This window comes from Colossoma macropomum, unplaced genomic scaffold (assembly GCF_904425465.1).
Source record: "Colossoma macropomum unplaced genomic scaffold, Colossoma_macropomum, whole genome shotgun sequence".
In the NCBI taxonomy this organism is placed as follows: Eukaryota; Metazoa; Chordata; class Actinopteri; order Characiformes; family Serrasalmidae; genus Colossoma; species Colossoma macropomum.
In genome coordinates this window covers 1-22115 of record NW_023495894.1, presented here as the reverse complement: position 1 = coordinate 22115, position 22115 = coordinate 1, and the positions used below count along the sequence as shown (strand labels likewise).

General features: G+C 38.2%; 1 protein-coding gene and 1 long non-coding RNA gene across 3 annotated transcripts in view; both read right to left on the bottom strand.

Moving 5' to 3' along the window:
- The window catches only part of LOC118803383, a 57957-nt gene extending 39419 nt beyond the window's left edge, over positions 1-18538 (bottom strand). The window contains exons 1-5 of the mRNA XM_036563882.1: positions 18429-18538; positions 18116-18244; positions 17328-17468; positions 17105-17217; positions 16797-16996 (exon numbers count right to left, since the gene is read on the bottom strand). Coding sequence (XP_036419775.1) covers positions 16797-16996; positions 17105-17217; positions 17328-17468; positions 18116-18205 — 544 coding nt within the window. The 5' untranslated portion in view covers positions 18206-18244; positions 18429-18538. The remainder of the gene's footprint in view (positions 1-16796; positions 16997-17104; positions 17218-17327; positions 17469-18115; positions 18245-18428) is intronic.
- LOC118803386 lies at positions 1445-5774 on the bottom strand. 2 transcript variants are annotated; one of them, XR_005006854.1, is made up of 4 exons: positions 5727-5768; positions 2947-2980; positions 2634-2726; positions 1445-1843 (listed from the first exon to the last, which is right to left on the bottom strand). It is a non-coding gene; the product is annotated as an uncharacterized LOC118803386 (long non-coding RNA). The 2 variants fall into 2 exon arrangements; XR_005006853.1 differs by having other exon boundaries at positions 2634-2980; positions 5727-5774.
- Positions 18539-22115: the final 3577 nt, after the last annotated feature.

Sequence of the window (22115 nt, the reverse complement as noted above, 5' to 3'; positions counted from 1 at the left end):
ACATTAATCACACAGAATGTGTGTGTATATATATATATATATATATATCCCTACACTCTTACCTGACTCTACTAGAAGATGGCGTGGAAACCCGCTGCCTTATACTGTTTACGTTTTTACACAAGGTGAAACTGAACACTTTAAGCTGTATTAACACAGAACCTTAACTGGATGCAGCACACAAATCAAGTTTACATTAGTCTTTACTCAAAATCATTAGTTCACATAAATCATCTATTTTCTGAAGTCTTAATTCTATAAAATAACTATTTTAAGTTAAACATACAAAAATATATATAACAAATAAACATAACATTATTTATCACACTTAAAATGATTTGTTAATAAAAGTAATGTTTTCTTGTAGTTTAAAATTGGAAGGGAAGAATTTCAACACTACATTTCAATGTTCCTGTCACGCTTCCTGGTTCTCATTCGGACTCTCAGACCACCAAGAACTCCACTTCCCAGAATCCTTCAGTCAGTCACGAGACTCTTTCAACCAATCACAAACCACCTAACAGATCACAGTCACCGGAATACTAACCATCATCACCTGTTGTACTCCGTATATATATACCGGTCTGTTTGAAACATATCTTTGCGAAGTATTGCCCTTACCTAGTCTGTGCATACCGAGCCGTTTGTTTTTCTGATTGTTATTCCGTGTTTGACCTCGCTTGTTTTTTCGTTTTCGATTCTCGCTTCTGTTTTGGCTTTGTTGTTTTGGTGTATGCTCTTTCCTGGTTACGACCCCCGCCTGTTTTTTCGACTCCGCTCTCGTCTATGCCCCTGTATTTCGTCTGCCTCGTTTGGTTGTTGACCTGGTCTGGTGTTAACCCTGTTTATTCACGTTTGAATAAATCTTCCGGATTAACTTTTATCCGCGTGTGTCTGATCTGCGAACCCCGCGTTACAGTTCCAATGTATTTTATTGACAAAACACTGCAAGGTAACACTTCAAATGGGTTACTGCACCAACACCAAACGTGTCAATCAAAAGACAGAATTAAAACTCCTTGTTAAAACTCCACCTTGTTAGGAGACGTAATATACCTGCACAGCATTGAACAATATCTGCTCTATTTCTGTAAACAACTGGACACAAAGACACGCATTATAACTTGATACAAGCCTTCAAAGCTTCACCTTGACTGATGAAGTGTTAACTATATCATATCAACTGAGCTCTAATATGCAGTTCTGAGCGCACAACTACATCTTGTACTGTGGCTGAACATTCATATCCCTCATTAAACTTAAATCAGTTCCACATAATGCAAAAAACAAGCACCTGTTAAACACTTCCTTTGCATGATTGGTGACGAGGGCAATGAAACCGTGTGAGCCGTCTTGTATTTCATCAAACTTGAAGGTTTGGAGAGGCAACTGAAGTCAAAGAGGGGACCATAACAATATGGTGAGCACAGGGGCACCAGGTTGAAGTGGAAAAACAAACAAAAACAAATAAACATTTGAAAAACCAAAAGCAGCCACACCTTCTTACGATAGACTTGACCTGGCTTTTATTTACAGCGCGAGCTGCTTTTTCAGTGTTTGTAATCTGGGTTTTAGTTCAGTGGCCCAGTGTGAGAAGAACCTGTTGGATGAACTGGAATGTGTTCTTCACAGAGTTGGGACAGTTGAGATACGCTGCATATGTAAGCCCAAGCCTAATGCACATAGCTTTTGGCAGGTCTTGAATGTCGTCCATCACGACTTCTCCCTCAGTGATGATCTTCAATGGGGCTGGACTGAGATGGAGGGATGATGAGAGCTCAGCACCTTTATGCTGAATGAGGAGGATCCCAATGTCAACGTGGCAGAATGAGTCATCAGAGTCCTGACAGCATAAGAGCACAATCATAACATTAATGATCAATTAAGCATTAAGACAGTCTAGTCATGGGAGAGTCAGATGCATGAGGGAGGTGTGAGAAGGTGTTATGACTGCTGGAGTAGATTAAATCGGCACATCACCCGAAAGAAGGTGGAAAAAGCTCAGAAAGAGGTGTTGAAATGAAATTTTCCTTGTGTACATTTTTAACAATTTGAGCTGCAGCACTCTTAAAAAAGACGGCTCTTCAAGAGTTCTTTAATAAAGAAAATTGTTCTAGATAGCACAGCGTTCTTCAGTTGTTATGATGTCAAGCTTGTATTCAATAGAACCCTTTGTGGGGCTATACAGAAGCATTTTCAAAAAGGTTGTATACAGACCCTCATACAGAACATTCTCCATCCATCTCAAGAACCCTTTCATAATGCCAAGAACCCTTTAATCATGCAAAGGGTTTTTTGAATGTACATGGTTCTATATAGAACCATTTTCTTTACTAAAGAACCCTTGAAGAACCATATTTTTAAGAGTGTGCACAAAAGAACACCTATCCAGCCTCACTGTGTCAGAGTGCTGGGAGATAAAGGAGATCATGGCAGACTGGAAATCTCACAAAATACCACATAAACTATCTGGATGGACAGCCTGTACGAGTGATACGCTGAACCATTTCTTACTCTTTAACTGTGTAAAACTAAACTCTCAGGGTTTACTGAAGACAGGAACGATCAAATAATGGTTAAAATTCAAGATTTTCACTGTCATGGTCCTTTTGAGGAAGTAAGAGGTTACTTACAAAGGCTGTTGTGTAGAAGTCTGTGGAGATGTCACTGAGGATGACTAGAAGGCCTCTGAGCACCAGTGTCCGAACATCGGTTGGCCCTTCAGTCTTTTGGAAAGTAAAATGACAAATTACATAATTAGAACGACAAAAAATGAACGGTCTGTAAGAAAGACGAACTGACCAAGCACAGTTTTGACTGTGTTGCACAACCAGTATGGCAGCACTTTCTGTGACATGTTGTTACATAAGCAGTGAAAACAGTGCAGTGCCAGTGTTTGATTGCTGTGGACCAGCCCTGGTCTGTTCTGACTGCATTTAAACTCACAACACTTCCACTTCTACTGCATCTTCAGAAGAACCTGTAGAAACAGAACATAGGAGAACTCAGCTCACTCTTTCAGTACATTAACTCCACTGCAGAACGTTAACCAGCCTCTGTTAATGACCAGGGCTGTGGTGATAACCGCGTTAACCTGCTGCACAGTGAGGCCGAGAGAGGGGCGCGGTGGGCTCGAGACGCGAGGCTCGTGTGAGCCAGGGGAGGTGGGCGCCAGGCGGGGTGGGGGTGAATCGCAGACCGCGGGGAAACCTTCCTTTTTCACTGCACTATAAAAGTCCTCACCGTCACAGCGCCGCTAACGGCAAACTAATGTCTGTCTCTGAAGAGCTGTCCAATTCACTGCTGTATAAAAGCAGCACATCACTAAAGTGCAGCCTTAACAGACACAGGTTCGAATCGGTGCGTTACCATAGGCAACCGGCATAAGCAGCGTTAGCCAGCCACTGCAAACACACAGCCTAGCTAATGCTATGAACTGGGAACCGACAGAAACACCAGTTTGATTGCTGGCTAACCTGTTATAGCTAGTTATAGCTAACCTGTTATAGCTAGTTATAGCTACCTTGTTATAGCTAGTTATAGCTAACCTGTTATAGCTAGTTATAACTAACATGTTATAGTTAGTTATAGCTAACCTGTTATAGCTGGTTATAGCTAACCTGTTATAGCTAGTTATAGCTACCTTGTTATAGCTAGTTATAGCTAACCTCTTATAGCTAGTTATAGCTAACCTGTTATGGCTAGTTATAGCTAACCTGTTATAGCTAGTCATAGCTTACCTGTTATAGCTGGTTATAACTAACCTGTTATAGCTAGTTATAGCTAACCTGTTATAGCTAGTTATAGCTGACCTGTTATAGCTAGTTATAGCTAACCTGTTATAGCTAGTTATAGCTGACCTGTTATGGCTAGTTATAGCTAACCTGTTATAGCTAGTCATAGCTTACCTGTTATAGCTGGTTATAACTAACCTGTTATAGCTAGTTATAGCTAACCTGTTATAGCTAGTTATAGCTGACCTGTTATAGCTAGTTATAGCTAACCTGTTATAGCTAGTTATAGCTGACCTGTTATAGCTAGTTATAGCTAACCTGTTATAGCTGGTTATAGCTAACCCATTATAGCTAGTTATAGCTGTTATAGCTAATCCGTTATAGCTAATTATAGCTAACCTGTTATAGCTAGTTATAGCTAACCTGTTATAGCTAACCTGCTATAGCTACTTATAGCTAACCCGTTATAGCTAGTTATAGCTGTTATAGCTAACCCGTTATAGCTAGTTATAGCTAACCTGTTATAGCTAGTTATAGCTACCTTGTTATAGCTAGTTATAGCTAACCTGTTATAGTTATAGCTAACCTGTTATAGTTAGTTATAGCTAACCTGTTATAGCTAGTTATAGCTAACCTGTTATAGCTAGTAATAGCTACCTTGTTATAGCTAGTTATAGCTAACCTGTTATAGCTAGTTATAGCTAACCTGTTATAGCTAGTTATAGCTAACCTGTTATAGCTAGTAATAGCTACCTTGTTATAGCTAGTTATAGCTAGTTATAGCTTACCTGTTACAGCTAGTTATAACTAACCTGTTATAGTTCGTTATAGCTAACCTGTTATAGCTGGTTATAGCTAACCTGTTAGTTATAGCTAACCTGTTATAGCTAGTTATAGCTAACTTGTTATAGCTAGTTAGAGCTAACCTGTTATAGCTAGTTATAGCTACCTTGTTATAGCTAGTTATAGCTAACCTGTTATAGTTATAGCTAACCTGTTATAGCTAGTTATAGCTACCTTGTTATAGCTAGTTATAGCTAACCTGTTATAGCTAGTTAGAGCTAACCTGTTATAGCTAATTATAGCTAACCTGTCATAGCTAGTTATAGCTAACCTGTTATAGCTAGTTATAGCTTACCTGTTATCGCTAGTCATAGCTTACCTGTTATAGCTAGTTATAGCTGACCTGTTATAGCTGATTATAGCTAACCTGTTATAGTTATAGCTAACTTGTTATAGCTAGTTAGAGCTAACCTGTTATAGCTAGTTATAGCTAACCTGTTATAGCTAGTTATAGCTAACCTGTTATAGCTAGTTATAGCTGACCTGTTATAGCTGGTTATAGAAACATATACAAACTCAGTGCTAACGCTGTACATTTAGAACCACCAAAGAAACTAATACCGGTACGTTAACACTAAGCTGCTTTAGCGTTCAGCTACCCTGAGTTCCTCTCTGGACCAGTGTTTTAGTAACACATCTTCTCAGAAAGATCTCATGAACTTATTTTACATCCCCACCGTTCCACTCGGAGCAACGCTGCTTTCAGAAACCCACAGCTTTCGGCGGAGCTGCAGCTGAACAGACGCTGATCCAGCTCGCTCTTCACACAGCGCTCAGACCTGTCAGTCAGGATCTGGAAGAGGCCCCTCCCCCTTACAGAGACGCCCCGAGCTCAGCTATCAGCTCAACATAATCACTGCAGTGTTTTTCAGCTCAATACTGCAAACAACTAATCTGATTCAGTAACGACTACATTTTTCTGTAGAACATAAAGAATCAGTATCGATCACTCAGCACTGTAATTAAGATGAAATCCGGGTTCACAGCGCAGCTGCAGTAAATAAGAAAAGGAGCTGTCCTGTTCGTGTCGTGCTCCTTCCTGGGTCAGGCTACAAACATCACGTCTAAACCATAAGTTACTGACCCCATTCTCCCCTAGACTCTCCTGTGGGGTCGCAACAATCATGCAGATACTTTAGGAGTCCCTACCACATTCAGTAACTCCTGACTGCTGGTCACTGAGTGTGAATATATCAGCTTTTTAGCTTTTTGTTTATTTATAATTCTTTATATTGTAATTTTTTTGTGAAGGATGGAGTTTATTTTTATCTTATTTTTTATTTTTCGAATTATATTTATTGTCTATAAAGTAACAAACTGTAAAAAAGCTTGTTAAGCACTTAATAAAGTTAATTACTTGCTTGTTAATTATCTTCTTGTTACTTCTTTTCTTTTTCTTGAGTGTCTTTCTCTCCCTTTGCTGCTGTAGCACTGAGAATTTCCCCGCTGTGGGACTAATAAAGGACTATCTTATCTTATCTTATCTTATCTTATCTTATATTGATCCAGAGGCTAATAAACACATCTGTGGTGATAGTTAACATTAGTGATAAAGAACATCAACTGGTCGTCAAACTGTTTTTATTTGTTAAATGAATAATTCAGTTGAAGTTTTAGTGAAAAAGTTTCAGTCTGTCTCTAAACATCCACAACAAAACAGTCGTCACCCTTTAAATGTTGCTTTCCTTGTAAGATACATGATCAGAAGGAGATTTCCTGATCAGGCAAACTCAGCTTAGACACCACTGAGGCACGACTGTAAAAAGAGAATAAGCACGTTTACAACAGAGATTTGATACATTTTAAATTTTGGTTGGAGTGTCCTTTTAAAGGGAACTTCCACTGATGTTTCACTGTTTTGCCCAGTTCAGAAACCGGGATGTAATCAGAGAGATTCAGAGAGGTTTGGTGTGAAATGGCTCAGATGTCTTTACAGTGGTGGTGATAGGAACCAGGGGGTCTGTTTGAGTTCATTAATTGTGAAGCACTTTTTCACAATAAGCACCAATAATGTTTAAAAGATACACATCCAGTGATGACCGACTGACATTCATGACTTCAAAGACTCTCCAAGCACAGATGAAACACCAACTTTAAAACGACCTGAGAGTCTCAGCACACATGGCTCTAAAGTAGACTGACTGGTTAATTCACTGGACTCTACAATCAGGAATTCTACAGCTGAAGATGAACTGAATTAATATTGTCATTTTAACTCTGAAAGCTCAGTGAAAAATATTTACAATGGAAAAACTGAAACTGACACCATGAAAATGCTCAACCATTCAGCAAACTGCAGAACAGACCCACCATATTCAACACAGTGTAGCACATCATAATGCAGTTTACATCACTGTAAATACTTTCATGACACTGTCATCTCAAAGTGCTTCACAGAAGATAAAATAAATAAAATACAAAAAATAACATCTATTTAATAAGAAAACATGAATAAAAATAATCTGACATCAATTTAATAACAATAATAACAACACACGAGTAAAAATAATCATTATAATATTAATATAACTTCAGTAAAATACAAATAAAATCTCACAACATAAACAAAAATCAGGACTACTTCAACAATTCAGTACAAATATGTGTAAAACGATAAGTCTTTAAATTTGTCCTAAAAAGTGGTAAAGATTCAGAAGTTCTACGAGACTTAAGAAGCTCATTCCACAATCATGGACCCAATACAGTTAAAGCCACTCAAGGAACCTAACTTATGGGGAACCACCAGCAGATCTGAGGATCCAGACCTCAGTGTAACCTTAACATACATATGAGGAGGAAGGAGATCCTGTAATTATACTGAAGACCAGAAATCACAGCAAGATCACAAACACATGAACCAGCTTCTCAGCATCACATCGAGTCAGAGACGCCCTGAGTCTCACAGTGTTTCTCTGTCTAAGCTCTACAAATAGAGTATTTCTGTATAGAATGTATATAGAATATGGGAATCAAATGACAATGTAGGTCCACTTTAATCCTAAGACTCCTCACACAAGATGCCAGTGATTTTAGATGATCAATTACAAGAATATTGTTAATTTCATCTTTTCAAATCTGTCTTGAAGTGAAAACAGCTGAAGTAGCAACACTAAAAGGTGAGGAATGGTCACTCAAGGCTGTACATTCTTTACGCCCAGTTCAAACAGGAACTGAACCAGTGAAATACAGTGACTGAACTCCCTCTGACCTGCAGGTGCTGCACGATCAACAGCATCAAAAGAGGCACTCAATAAAAGATCATCTACCACCTTAAACACTGCAGTTTCTGTGCTATGAAATGTTCAACATCAAGACTTAAAAACTTTACATACCCAGCTGGATTCCAAATAAATCTGCACAAGGTCGGCAAAAAACCTGTAAATCTGATATGAAAGGCAAGTCTGAGATCAGCCTATAGATGATAAAACAGAGGCTACAAGGTGATGTTTTTCAGCAGAGCTTTAACTGCAGCACATAATCAAACACATCAGATTCAGCACATTTCAAACACTGATAGAAAAGTGTTGCATTGAAAAGACACAGTATCTTTAAAATCTGACACCAAACATAAACATAAACATAAACATGATCTACAACTTTTCCCTTTAGCTGAAAAGAGTGAAATCTTAATATTCACTAAAAATACTTTCCAAATTATAAAAATGATGCGCTCAACAGTAACAGAGTCACTATAAATCCAAACAAGAGAAAAATATTTCACCATAAAGCATTTTGGATGGAAATTCTTTGGCCTCAGTGAAAATTGGTGGTTATGTAACCCACTCAAAATATAATATTCACACTTTTCTCCACTTCACACCTCTTTCTCATGTATTAACTTATTTCTTACAAGTCATTCATTTACATCTTTAACACATCTTTACTTAAAGACCCAGAATCTGACACATTCCTAAGGAGGGAGTGGACATCCTTCATGGAAGCGAAAGACTGTCCAAACACCAAACCAACACTTCTGTGGGAAACAGCAAAGGCTGTAATAAGAAACAAAATAATCTCATATTCATCATTAAAAAAGACAGAAATTCAACTGTCCTGTTTTGTGTGACTGACATTGGCTGAATATCTATCTATCTATCTCTCTATCTCTCTATCTATCTCTCTATCTATCTATCTAGCTGTTGTATTTGTGTAAAGTATTTAACATATTTGTGTTTGTAGGTCTGTAGAAATTGTTCCCGGGTTCAAGTTAGCATTTTGACTGGGCACTTAAGAAGACAGACAGTCCACTTAAAATTCTCTGTAGAGAACAGAATTCAGGGATCCTTCAATAATAGCAGGTTGTCCAGGTCCTGATGCAGCAAAACATCTCCACACTGACCCACTAGCGCCCCCAAGCGTGAATATTGGGGTGGTGTTCTTGCTGTAAAATGCATGATTAGTTTCAAGCCATTCATTCATTCTTGTTATCCAGAAGGTCACACTTCAGTGCCAGTTACTCAAGTGAAGATTCATCAGTGTTCTTTGGATTTTCTAGATTTTCTAGAACCTTAGAAATGTTTTGAACCCTTTTCTGGATGTTCTTTTGATCATGGCCTAGTGCTTATGGTGATACCATAACTCTGATGGTGAGCTTCAATATGAGTGAGTTTTACATTCAGCAGGGCTGATTAAGGGGACAGTTACTTTTTCACATGGATGGTTTGAATGTTAGATAACTGAGCTCTGTAAATAAAGTTAATTATAATGTAATAAATGTGAAACTGTAACATTTTCAAACTACCCAGTCCACATTACAAACACTAGCTGCACAATTAGCCCATTTTAAAATCATTATTCTTGTTTATTGGAACATTATTTATTTCCTTGGGGGGAAAAAATAACTTAGTTCATATATATTTAGATATATATCTGTTTATTCAGTATACAGCAGTTTAGTCCCGCCCATTCATGCTGAAGTAATAAGGAGTGTTTTGGCCCAGACTGCTTTTTGAATGAGATACAATATAGAGCTGCCAGTCAGAACAAAGGTAGTTTACCTATATCTAAAAGGCTCAGTAACAAAACCAACCGGTTTAATTTACCTGATCAAAAGAGGAAAATGGTCATGTAAAAATGAATTATGACTGTTTTTGGTACAGACATCCACTCAAATATCATAAGTGGATTTCAGGGAAGAATAAAACATGTAGGATTTGCTTCTTTTAAATCCTGTATTGATACAGACCTTTTGTTTGTGTCGGAAGTTGCTTTCGTCAATGGCCACAAACTCCCTTTCCTCCCCAAGGCGCTGTGCTGTCCTTTCATAGTGCCTCACAGCACGTGTGCACACTTTTCTTACACATGAGGCATCTTTGACAGTGTTCTTGAACTTTCTGCTATACCTTCTGTCTTCATATCACCCTGCCTCATACGTAAGCCTTGCGCAAACCTGTAGAGCAAATGGACAGAACAAATCAACACTTCCTAAAATACTCAAGCAGAGCACAGTGTGAACTTCTAGGACTGTTTCTCAGAATATAAATTAGGTTACCTATAGAAAAACTTCATCCATGAGAATAAGCTGCATCTCGAGCCTCAAAGATGGAGCCAGATCTGATAGTCTTGGTTATTTTATATTAAATCTGCCAACAGCTTCTTTTTTTGCATCCATTTGATCAGTCTTGCTGTCGCGCGGAAAATGGAGCGCTGTGATTGGCCATCCACATTCGACGGTAATTAGACATGACTGTGAATATCATAAATTTGTTAAACACAGTTCGTGTGTTTGGAATAACACCTACTGTGACAACAGTAACCAGCTGGGACAATACTAAGGAAATCCAGGACCCACCTGAGCTCCACCTTAGAGTCACCGCGCAAAGACGGCTCCGCGATCTTCCTGCAGGCATTACGGCTCTTCCAGTTTCCAAGAGTGCCATAGTGTTGGATGAAGAGGCTGCGCTGAAGAGTGTAGAGGCAACATGAATCAAGAGCCAAGTACACGAAGTCTGCGAACAAAGCTTAAAACACCAGCCGTGTGTGATTCTACTATATGTGGAGTTTTCCAAATATATATGTTTGTTACGTCTTATTGTGTTTTGGGTTTGTCTATTGTTTGTGTAGCAAACGTTAGCTAGCATACTTTAATGCTGCACTTTTCAGAATTAGCTAGCTAGCTTAGTAGTTAGCGTTAGCTTGGTCAGCAGGTAAAAGCCATTGAAAAAAAGAGGCTGTCCAGTAATATAAAAGCAAATTAGCTAGTTAGACATTCTGGGACACCTCAACGTTATATAATCATAAACGGTTACTACACAAAAATGAACGCACAGCCTTTTATCACCACCTCAGTTCATATGAATGGGCTGCAATGATCAGACAATGATGTGTCTGTAAACCCCAGATTTGTCTGAGAGGAAGAGGGTCACTGCAGACAAAAGCAAACTACAGGCAAACGACAGAGACAGTGATTTAATTTTGTTTACTGTTTTGTATTTTGTGTTACATTCAATAGTGCTAAAACACTTCTCTTAATAGTGTCTGCTGTAGATAACAGTGTTTTTATAATGGTTATTTTTGTCTGTTTTTGTTTCTGCAGCATTTCAACCCCATGGCCAACCAGCTACCTCTCAGGGGGAAAAGCTGCAGACAGAAGTGAGCTATTTTTATATTGTTCTCTCTATTTTTCCCCATTGTGGGACTAATAAGGGTCTCTTAATCTTCTCACTGGCTGATGTTGACCCCTTATTCAGAGCTGCTGATTCAACAAATTACGGTAAACTTGTGGGAGTGTTTAGTATTTGATCTACATCTGTATTGAACATGAACACTTTAGTTTACCATCATTTATTGAGTCAGGAGCTGTGAATAAGGAGCCAAATGAATCGGAAGCTGCAAATAAGTAGCTGCCTAAATCATGCAGTTAATATTGTTGATGACATCTTTGTAACCCACAGATTTGTCTTTGAGGAAGAGGGGCTCTGCAGACAAAGGCAAACTACAGGGAAACGACAGAGGTGGTTCATTCAGAGGACATTCAACAACGCTAGAAAGTCCTTCTGTTAATAGTATCTGCGGGAGATAATGGTCATTTTATAATGATTGTCTGTTTTTGCTTCTGCAGCATTTCAACCCCATGACCAACCAGCTACCCCTCAGGGGGAAAAGCTACAGACAGAGCTAAGCTGTGTGTTTATATTGTATGTTCTTTCTATTTTGCTAGGAAGTACATTTTATGAATCTACAGGTAAATGAACTGTCTTCCGTGATCAGTGTTGTTAATAGCGTCTATGTGGACCACAGATTCGTCTGTGTTTTTGTTTTTTACAGTTTTGTATTAAATGGAAAAACTTTTAATGCATTTAATAGAAAAGTTCAACAATATTGACAAACACTATTTTAGATAATAGGCTAGATTAGTAACACTCAGCAGTGACCAGTGTAACCATATTACGCCACGCTGCGCAGAATGTGTGGCCTGGTAAATAAGTCCTATTCATAAAGTCTCCAAGAGGCAGGTGTGGGTTTGTCAGTGGCTGCTGTGTGCAGAAGACTTTATAAACAGAAATACAGAGGCTGCACTGCACGATGCTGATTCTTCTGCTGTCAGCTGTTGAGGCCTTAATGGTTCCAAAGCTCTCTGATTCTCTTTCTTCTTAATAAAGTTCTACACGGTCAGGTTTGGTGAGCCTCAGGATTGGTTGGAGTCTCTTACTGCTTTATTCTCGTCTCTCAGCCTTATAATGATTTCCTTAGCTTTCTTTTTCACAACTGTGGTCCTCATGTTGATAAACAGCAAAAGCAGATTCCACAGGTGACCCAGGTTGTAAAAGCCTAAATAAAAACCTGAATAAAACACAGTTTATTAATAAGAGTTAAGCTACAGAACATTAGAACCATGAATAACTCATTCTTCATTCTAAAAGAAGAGAACTAAGAGTAACAACTGTAAAATATTTAGTTATAAGTACTTCTGAGTCAGAACTCAGTCTGTATGCAATGAGCTGAGAAAATAGAATAAAATAAATAAGGACACAAATATTAGAAAACAATAAACTTTATTGAGTTCATACATCTCCTTTTCACTGATTTGTGGAGATATTTTACATTATTGATCCAGCCAGCCAATAAGGTGACTGGTTATATGAACCTGAGGGTAAAGTACTGCTGGACTAAGTGCCGAACTTCCTTTTGGGTCCAGCCAGCAGCCAAAGCAGCGGGTCTCCCTGCAACAGAACTGACATAAAAGCTGAAAGTTGGATGTACTCGATTATGGAGGACCTGGTCTGCCAAATTGAAAAATAAATAAAATTAAAAATAAATGACTCAGGAAATGAATAAATGAATTAGAATTAGCAAAGAATAATGACTATAAATTTAAAACTTAATAAATACACCCAGAAATTAACATATCAATGAATAAAACCTTACATACATTAATATGGCTGCATTTACTTGTGTGTCTATTTAGTAATTTCCGCTCCTCACTTATTTTTATATTTATTTATTTTGTTATTGAGGAAGACGGAGTTGCCATGATACCACTTTTTTATTTTTTAAAACAGATACAGAGATCGAGTCCTTCGTTCTGATATTTTTTTCTTCAAAATCTACTAAGCTGTTAAATTATCTAATTTTTAATTGATTCATTTAACTTAATATGAAAGTGTAAAAGTAGTCTGTGATGCTGTAACGACACAGCTAAAATCACATCACACAGTGTAACTGACCGTTTCAGGGTAGATTTTATACAAAGTTGGATCCAGTTTATTAATTTCCCACTTACAGCCCATCCAGCATTTTCTACTGATATCAGGCTAAAACCAATACCTGGTATCGTATCAGTGGCATCTCTAGATGAAGGCTATTTTTGGTTTGTGCAGTAGACATATAATAATGACCTTTAGAATCTTAATTTATAGGAAAAAAAGCATTTAACTGAAATCTGTACATTTACTTTTATGAAGGATGTCGCGTTCAAGAAGCTGTGCGCCGTGAAGATCCAGAAGGAAGTGAAACGCGTGCTCTTCAGCTGCAGACGGTGCGCCGCAGAAGGTATTCTGTGCCTGCTCCTAACAGTTTGTGGCATATAGATGGCAACCATAAACTTATTCGGTAAGGATGTGCTTATATGAACACTGTTTTAAATACATCATACAATTCATACAGTGTAAAATCATACAGTTCTTTTTGCATGTATGGTTTTATTTATGCCAGGGCTGCCCATATCTGTTCTTAGTGAGGCAACATAGACGGTTTAGTTCCATCACTTCTGGTTCTAATTCTCAGAAGCTCCTGAAGGTCTTGATTAAAAAATTCCCTTGTGTGGTAAATCACAAGGACTGGACCTGGGCAAGCTTGGTTTATACTGAACATACAGTCGCACACGGAGTGTAGAGCATTAGAGACATTATGTATATGGAAATTAAATGTATCTATCTTATGACCTCATGAGGAGGCGTGTTCATTGTTAATCACTTTGTTATATTTAAATAGCAAATTCTTTCCATCCTAAAACATTGGTGGAAGTTTATATGCTGTATTGTAAAAACATAAAATGCATTCTTTAGTTTATTAATTTTAATAAAATAGAATTAGGTATTCATGTGTGTTTATAGTATGTTTCAGATAACAAAGTAGTGTCTACTAGTAAGTAGTTTCATTTCTATAATATGTTACGATTTTCAGTTTCTTAAATTACAGATGGGGAATAGTAGTTCATGGTGGCATTGACGGCTTTAGTCGTCTAATTGTGTACCTTAATGCTGCCACCAACAACCGGGCCTCAACAGTCACAGGCAGCTTCCCTGAAGCGGTCAATACCTATGGAGTGCCTTCACGTGTCAGGTCTGACAAAGGAGGAGAAAATGTTCAGGCTGCACATTTCATGGTGTCCACTAGAGGCCTAAATAGGAATCCCCACATCACTGGGAGAAGCACACACAATCAGAGGAACCATTCTGTAAAGACTCTGTGTTCACATTCATTTTCAAACTGACTTCGGTAGAGTCCAACTAAAACGCTTTTTCTTTGGGTTTAGTCAACTACATTTTTTCATGCTTGGTCACTCTACCTAGGATAGACAGATCGTGGAGAGATGTCTTTGGGGGAGTTTTAGATCTCTTCTACACCATTTTCTGCAACCTGGAGAGGGAGGGCCTACTCAGCCCAGATGAAGAGATCCACATCTGCACACTGCACTGGACCTTTCTTCCACATATTCAGAGGCATTTGCAGTTCTTCAAGGATGGCTGGAACCACCATAGATTGTGCACAGAGGAGAATCAGTCACCACTTCAACTATGGATGCAGAACCAACTTGAGGGGCATCAAGACCCTCCCCAGGTATGTTTGAAACAAGGCTAGAAGTAAACCTCTATCTATAGATAGCCAAACAATTTTGTACAAGCTAAGGAATTTAGGATTAATACTAATGGTGTCCAGCATTTTTTCATGTATTAAGTAGTTCATCAAATAACAATGATGTACTTTACCACACATTCTTACATTATTAGTGATATGTTCAATGACTGGTTACAGTTTATGCATTTTCAAGCATGCCCTTATGCTGGCCATAATGAATTACACACGACCAAAACATGCTTGTTCTTTCTGTGCTTCTTTTTTTGGTCCTCCTTAAATATACACTTTGAAAAAAGGCAAATAATTTGCTGTTCAAATTTTAATGTTCAATATAATTCTAGGTTGATCCTGAGTGTGGGATTGACTGGGAAGGTCCACATGGATACCACCACGAAGGAGTCACAGTTCCTGAGGTTCAGCTTCCCCGGCCACTATCTGAGGTGGAAGTGCAGAGACGGCCAAATCCACGAGGTCCTTTTTCCAGTGTATTAAATCTGTACAGTGAGACAGTTGTGGTGTTAACAGATATACTTTCAGATGTTTAAAGGACAGACATCTGCTGACATGTTTGGGTTTTGGATGTTATTCTAATATTATTTGATATCCATAGCACACAACCTTGTGAGATGGTCATTATTAAGCAGAGCAAGCACTAAAAACATATGAGCCCTGTCTTTTCTCTGAGTTTGATGCCTATATAGCAAATATGTGCAGGCATCCTATCGTTATGATGTCATCATTTTGTTTACCTAGAATTGTAGCATACCCTGTTGAAGGGTCATAATTGTTGAGGTCATTGCCTTTGCAATTAATAACCATTCATTAATTCTTATTTAGCTTGTGCTTCCACTAACTGGCCACTTTACAAGAAATACTTACCTTGTTCTTCCACTCACTGACCACTTTATTAGAAACACCTATGTTGTACTTCCACTAACTGGCCACTTTATTAGAAACAACAGCTTAGCCACCATTCATCATTGGTCAGTTACTAATCATTGTTGATCTGATATTTTTTGAGTGGTGGACCAGCAGGAACACTGAAATGGTACAGCAACACTGCTGGAGCCAAGAGCATCGTCACATCCAAATATATCCAGGCAACAGCAAACTCAGGAAACGACCAGTGATGAAGCTAGAAATGATCAACACAGATGTGCATGGAATATATGTGGTGCAGTTTTTAACTATACCAGCAGGAAATGTCTTATACATGTTTCAGATAAAGTGGCCAGTGAGTGTTTGTACCCCTGCTATTCACAAAAGCACACATGCTGGCCAAATGTTTGTGCTGTAATTCTAAGTTTAAAATTTTGGTCCAAAGCTACATTTTGCATGCAACAAATACCTTTTTTTAAATTTGGTCAGATGAGTAAGGTGGTCTCATCATGTGTGATGGGGGCATAAAACTGGGTATGATATAAAACTCCAGTTAGGAGTCCAGCATAGTTGGCCGATTCCTCTGCTCAAACACACCCCATTCAACTCAGCAGTAATTCCCAGAGTTAGTTGTTGGGTCAGAGCAGAGAAATCAACAAACTGCGCTGGACTCCAGCCCTCAGTTCTCTGACCCAATTCAGTGTAACAACACTTCCTTACTATCGTGGTGTTTTCTCCTCTCAGGGTCCTCATATGTAGTGTTATTGGTTGGTTTTCTGCAATCATAACTTCGTTGACACCTACTGTGACTCCAGGCTTTGACATTTAGGTAGTTTATGTTTATGTATGTTATTACTTTAATCAAATTAAATGTTTAAAAACACTTTTTTGTAAATTAAACCTTTTTTATTGAACATTGTTCTAATTGAACAGTTAACAGTAATGCATGTATGAAATCTCACCAATTTTATTAAACAAAAAATGCAAATAAAGCTTTTCAACAAAAAAAAGTGTTAATGTTGTCTTTGGCTCAAATCTGACCGAATCCAGAGTAGGAGGAGGAGATGCTCGCCATCAGGTCTCGGTGGAAATCTTCATAATTTGCGGTATTTTTCGAAAGCTTTAGAGTTAAAAAGCCTGTTGATGATTGGGGAAGGTCACAATCAACAACTTCCACCTCCAGTGATGGGGGAAGGACATCCCAGCCAGTCCAGAATGACAGCAAACTCTTCAAGAGGACCCTGAAAAAGACCCCCCCAAAACAGTATCAGCAACTGTTGTCATATTCTATCATATCATATATAAATCTTAAAAATTAAGTTATTATAACATCAAATGTGGCAAAATACCAGTTTCTATAAACTTCCGGAAAACAGCCTAGCACACGGCACTGGTCCTCCAGCGTGAGGACGTCTTCATCAACATCTTCCTCCCGTGGCCAGATAATCTCGTCCAGAATCATCTAAGAATGAGCGTTCTTAGTTCTTAGACTTAGAGGCAGTAGCTTTACTGCTTTTTTAAGGCTGAACTTTATCATAGATGGGCAGCTCTGCTGTTATTTGTTTGACTTACTTGAGATGTTATCTCTGTCTCAGTGGCCCTTGGGAACAAGATTGGCACAGTGTCTGGTCCAGAGCTAAAAAGCTCCGAAACACCAGTGTCTTTCAGGCCTCTCTTAATTTGCTTCACTTGCTTGGTAGTTCTTCCAAGACCCTGTAAATGTATTACAAAATGTTTGACAAGTTTCTGAAACTTCAGAAAGTAACATGCATAGACTAAACAAAACATAACATAACATAACATAACATAACATAACTGCCATTTCTTTAGGGTTGTTTGAAAAAGGGCTTTATACAGTGTTGTAAGTGTAAAATTCAATGATATCAGAAAACACAGTATTTGTTTTGTATCAACAGGAAGAAAATAAATAAAAATATTGTAAACGTGTGAAACTCATTGACTACATGTCCAGCATTTCTTTTAAATCATCATTATTAGAGGACTCTTGGTGGAAATCAAAGCTTTGAACAAGGTTGTGTATGTTCAGAATTCTTTCCCAGCAGGGGAGTCTAGAGCTGCATCATGTCACACATGCAGTCTTTACAGCATAAATACACATCTGGGTTATAAACAATGTCTTGTTTTCATTTCATGTCCTTTCATTGTTTCAAGAACACCATTAAACATTTTAACATTCATTATTGCATATTTGATTTTATGCAAACTAACATAAACCCAAATGTCATTTTCTATCTCGGAGGAAGATGTTTAACTTTCCTGCAGAATAACCCTCAAATCCAGAGGCAGAGTCAGGCTGAACTTCACAAGTATTAAACTTAAAGAATAAAATAAAATCTTACGGCATGGAGAAGAATTTTCTCCCTAAGCCACCACCTGTTTTCTGACGTAACACCAGGCAAGTCCCAGGGCAGGCTCACAGAGAGGACCATGGATTTCTGGTCCTCAGAAAGTTCCTGGGTTCCTTCCAACTGATTAAAGACATCAGAGGGTTCAATGAAAACTGAGAGTTTGCAAAAAGGTTCAAATGCAAACAAATTTAAGCTCAAAACACTCAAAACAGACATTACAAATAATGTGTCTTTTGAAGAAAGTAAACATATTTAAAAATGGCTTTGGTAAATAAACTAAAATTAAAAATATTTTTTCCCAAACCAGGTGGATGACATCCCGAACATCCTGGTCCACGCAGTCAGATACGCTAATTGCTGCCGTCTCTTGCTCCCCTCCAAAGAGTACATGCACTATGGCAGGGCTCAACCCAGCAAGACGTGGGCCATCATTTAAAAACAGTGCCCAATTAGCGTCCAGCTATGACAAAAAAATCACTTTCCAAAAGTGCCCGAGATGTGGAAGGAACAAGATGGTCTTGCTCGCCCTCAAAGAGCAAAGTCTTTACTCCTAAGAAGAAACACAATTCATTTTGATGGACGGGTGTCCATTTTAAAGGGACAAATGTGCTTTAAAAGGCTGCAAGGCTACCAAAATCAGTAGATATACTCAAGAAGGAAGCCATTCTGAAGATTTTCAGCACATACCTGTTGACTCCCTCACCGATTGCTGTGTCACCTTTCAAATCGAAACACTGAAAGTCAGGCAATGCAGTGAAGCAAACTTAGTCCCTGCTTACCATTGCTGAGATAACTTCAAGAATCAAGCAAATCAAAGTTTCATATTTGAGAATACAGAGAATGTACCTAGTATTTATCTAATGAATTGCCTCCTCTGAGTAAGCATTACATTCTAAAGGCCAGTAGACGAGGCATGTGATCAAGTTCCTCTGGAGATGATACAAATTTTGCTCCAATGTTGCTTTGTATTGGTATTTGTGAATGTGACAATAACTCTGTAATTAGGATCTCTGAGATTTTACAAATATTAACTTTTTTAAAGTCTATTATTAATATCTCCTCATTTTTCTTATAAATGTAGCTTGCCATAATGAATGATGGAAAGTCTAAAGAAAAAAGAAGCAAGCCAGCGACTGGAGGATAACTATAGCCCCAATGTGACAAAATAAATCAGGCGACATAATTTTATGAATAAGAAACAGGCTAAATGATGATTTACCAAAGATGATGTATCAATAAATGATTTACCAAAAATCATTGTTTGTCCCACAAGGTCATATGTCAATCACCCATCATATGCACATTCTTAGGTGGTACTTAATATATTATATTATGTGTCATTCTCAGTATGTTTTATAACTGTGTTATTTAATAAATAATTAGGATCATTACCAGTCAGTTTGCACTGCAGTGATTTAGACCACTGCACCTTTGGCCTTTTGTAAAAAGTAATGATAGCCCTGTTTCTTTCCACCAAGGAATCCCTCAAGCTCAGGGTGAAGTTCAGGTTGTCTGTGTCTTTATTAGCCTCAAGTGTTGACTGGGTGAACAGCTGAACTGCCTTGGCTGGATGTGGTTCTGTAATCCAAGCTTAACAGAAAAACAGTCAGATTTAATATATACTTATATACACTTATATAAAAAAATATGAAATGCAAAAAATATACATAAAAAAATTTGACTCGCTTGAGATGTTCAAACTGATTCTGTCCAGTAAGGTTTAACATTTTAAAAAGCAATTTCTTATGGACTTTCCAGTATCACCTGAGAGATAAAGTATACTGTTGGGCATGTGCTGACCATCAACACATACTGGACTCCTTGACACTGAAGTGCCAGATGAGTTTGCTGTACAGACAGACATAAAATATCAGGCAGTAGAATTAAAAATCTACATCTGTACATCACCAGGCGAGGGGTCTGACTCCCTGGTACATTTATCCTAATGGGCAACTAAAATTTAAAGTGCCACAGAAATTCAGAAAAATATTCAGAAAATATTCAGAAACCTTAAATTCTGTAAACTCCTGACTTGTCCCTTAATCTGTAACACACTGAGTACAAACCCTCAACTGAACCTGTCTCCAGACTCTCCTCCATTACCAAATCTACAGCGGGGTGCTGAGAGAAAAGTTGAGTCCCAGTGGTGCCAGATGCAGTACCCAAAACAGTCCCGGTGGTGCCAGATGCAGTACCCAAAACAGTCCCAGTGGTGCCAGATGCAGTACCCAAAACAGTCCCAGTGGTGCCAGATGCAGTACCTGATACAGTGCCAGAAGAATATGTTGTTAACATGACAATTATTTAGAAAGCTCACTGGGTTTATTTTAATCCAGGATAGAGAAAGTACTAAAAACAATGCAATTAATTTTTCCTTAACACATATGTTTATGCTCTCCACCCACGCTCTTGTACGTGGACGCGTATAGTGCCAAGCACTTTTAGTTGACAAGAGCATCATGCAAACAAGCATGAACATGCGGCTGGAACAGGAACACAATGCATTCATTTACGTTTTCAACAACTGAAAACGTTGCAGCATGTAGTCAAGACTGATCGATCACCAAACAGCAAAGAGCAGTATTACCTGAATGGCCATCACCATAAGACATTTCTGCTAAAGAATCCAGCTAAGACCAGCTTTGCTAGTAGCTGTTTTCAGACAGTCAAAGAGCCTGACAAGCCGCAAACATTGTCATGATGAACTTGGTCATGCTAACATATCCTATTTTGGGGTGCGTTTCTTGAAAGTGTCGTTGAACAACTACCATAGCTAAATGACAGATTATCATTTTTAACACTCTCTCTTTCCACGGTTACCACGGCGTATGCTTAACGACGCTTTCGGGAAATGCAGTAGCTACTGGTCAAAAGGCTAAGCTGGAGGTTAACGTTAATCAGCTAATGTTAAACCAGCTTGAGTTGGCCGTGCCAAGCAGTTTTTTAAGCATATACGATCTCACTCTCTAAACAATCTATGCATCTTAACGCTAATTCACGTAAGCTTTGTATTTGTAATTCGTGTTTAAGACATTGGTCTGAAGGTATAGTGGCTGATACTAAAACTACGAAAACATCAAAGTATAGTCAGAGACCAAAATAACCCTTAATATATATAAATATATACTTTTTACATCATAGCTCAAAATACATACATTGCTCCATTTCATCCAGGCGAGCAGCTGCCCTCTGAGCAGCTCAGAGATCAACCTTTCGCCCCGACATTTTGTCTTCATCACTCTTCAACTTTAATCAACTCTTCAACTACCTGATCTTGATGCTAAGCCTGAACGTGAAAAACACGCCCCTTCATTATCATATGAACAAAGAAATACAGAAATAAATAACGAATTAATGAAAAAAAATAATTAATTACTCAATAAAAAAACAATTGTTAAAAATATAGATACAGAAAAAATATAAAAATGAACATAAACATTAAGAAAAATAAATAATATAGAAATAAATAAATGAGAAATATATCACTGCAGAAAAAAGGAATTGTGTATAATTACAATCAAAATGAGCAATATATACATAATTCAGTTTTTTTATTTGTGGATTAATTTACTGAGTCTTTTTTTATTTATTTATTTTTCATTTTGGCAGACCGAGTCCTTCATACCTGCGTTGTCATTGTGACGCCTTCGATTGCGGTGGAAAGACATTCCAACTGAATTTAAGCCAAAGTCAAGACGTCACCACGATAAACACGAAAAAAGAAGCGGAAGTAAAGGCGTCTGCCGGTATCCGCCACATGCAAGCGCCTTTTTTGCCATTGTGACGCGTTCGATTGCACTAGAAAGACGTTCCCAACGGAATTTAAGTCAAATTAAAAACGTCACCACGACAAACACGAAAAAAGGGGCGGATTTAAAGGCGCCTGTCGGTATCCGCCACATGCAAGCGCCTTTTCGATCATTGTGACGCCTTCGATTGCACTAGAAAGACGTTCCAACTGAATTTAAGCCAAATTAAAGACGTACACCAC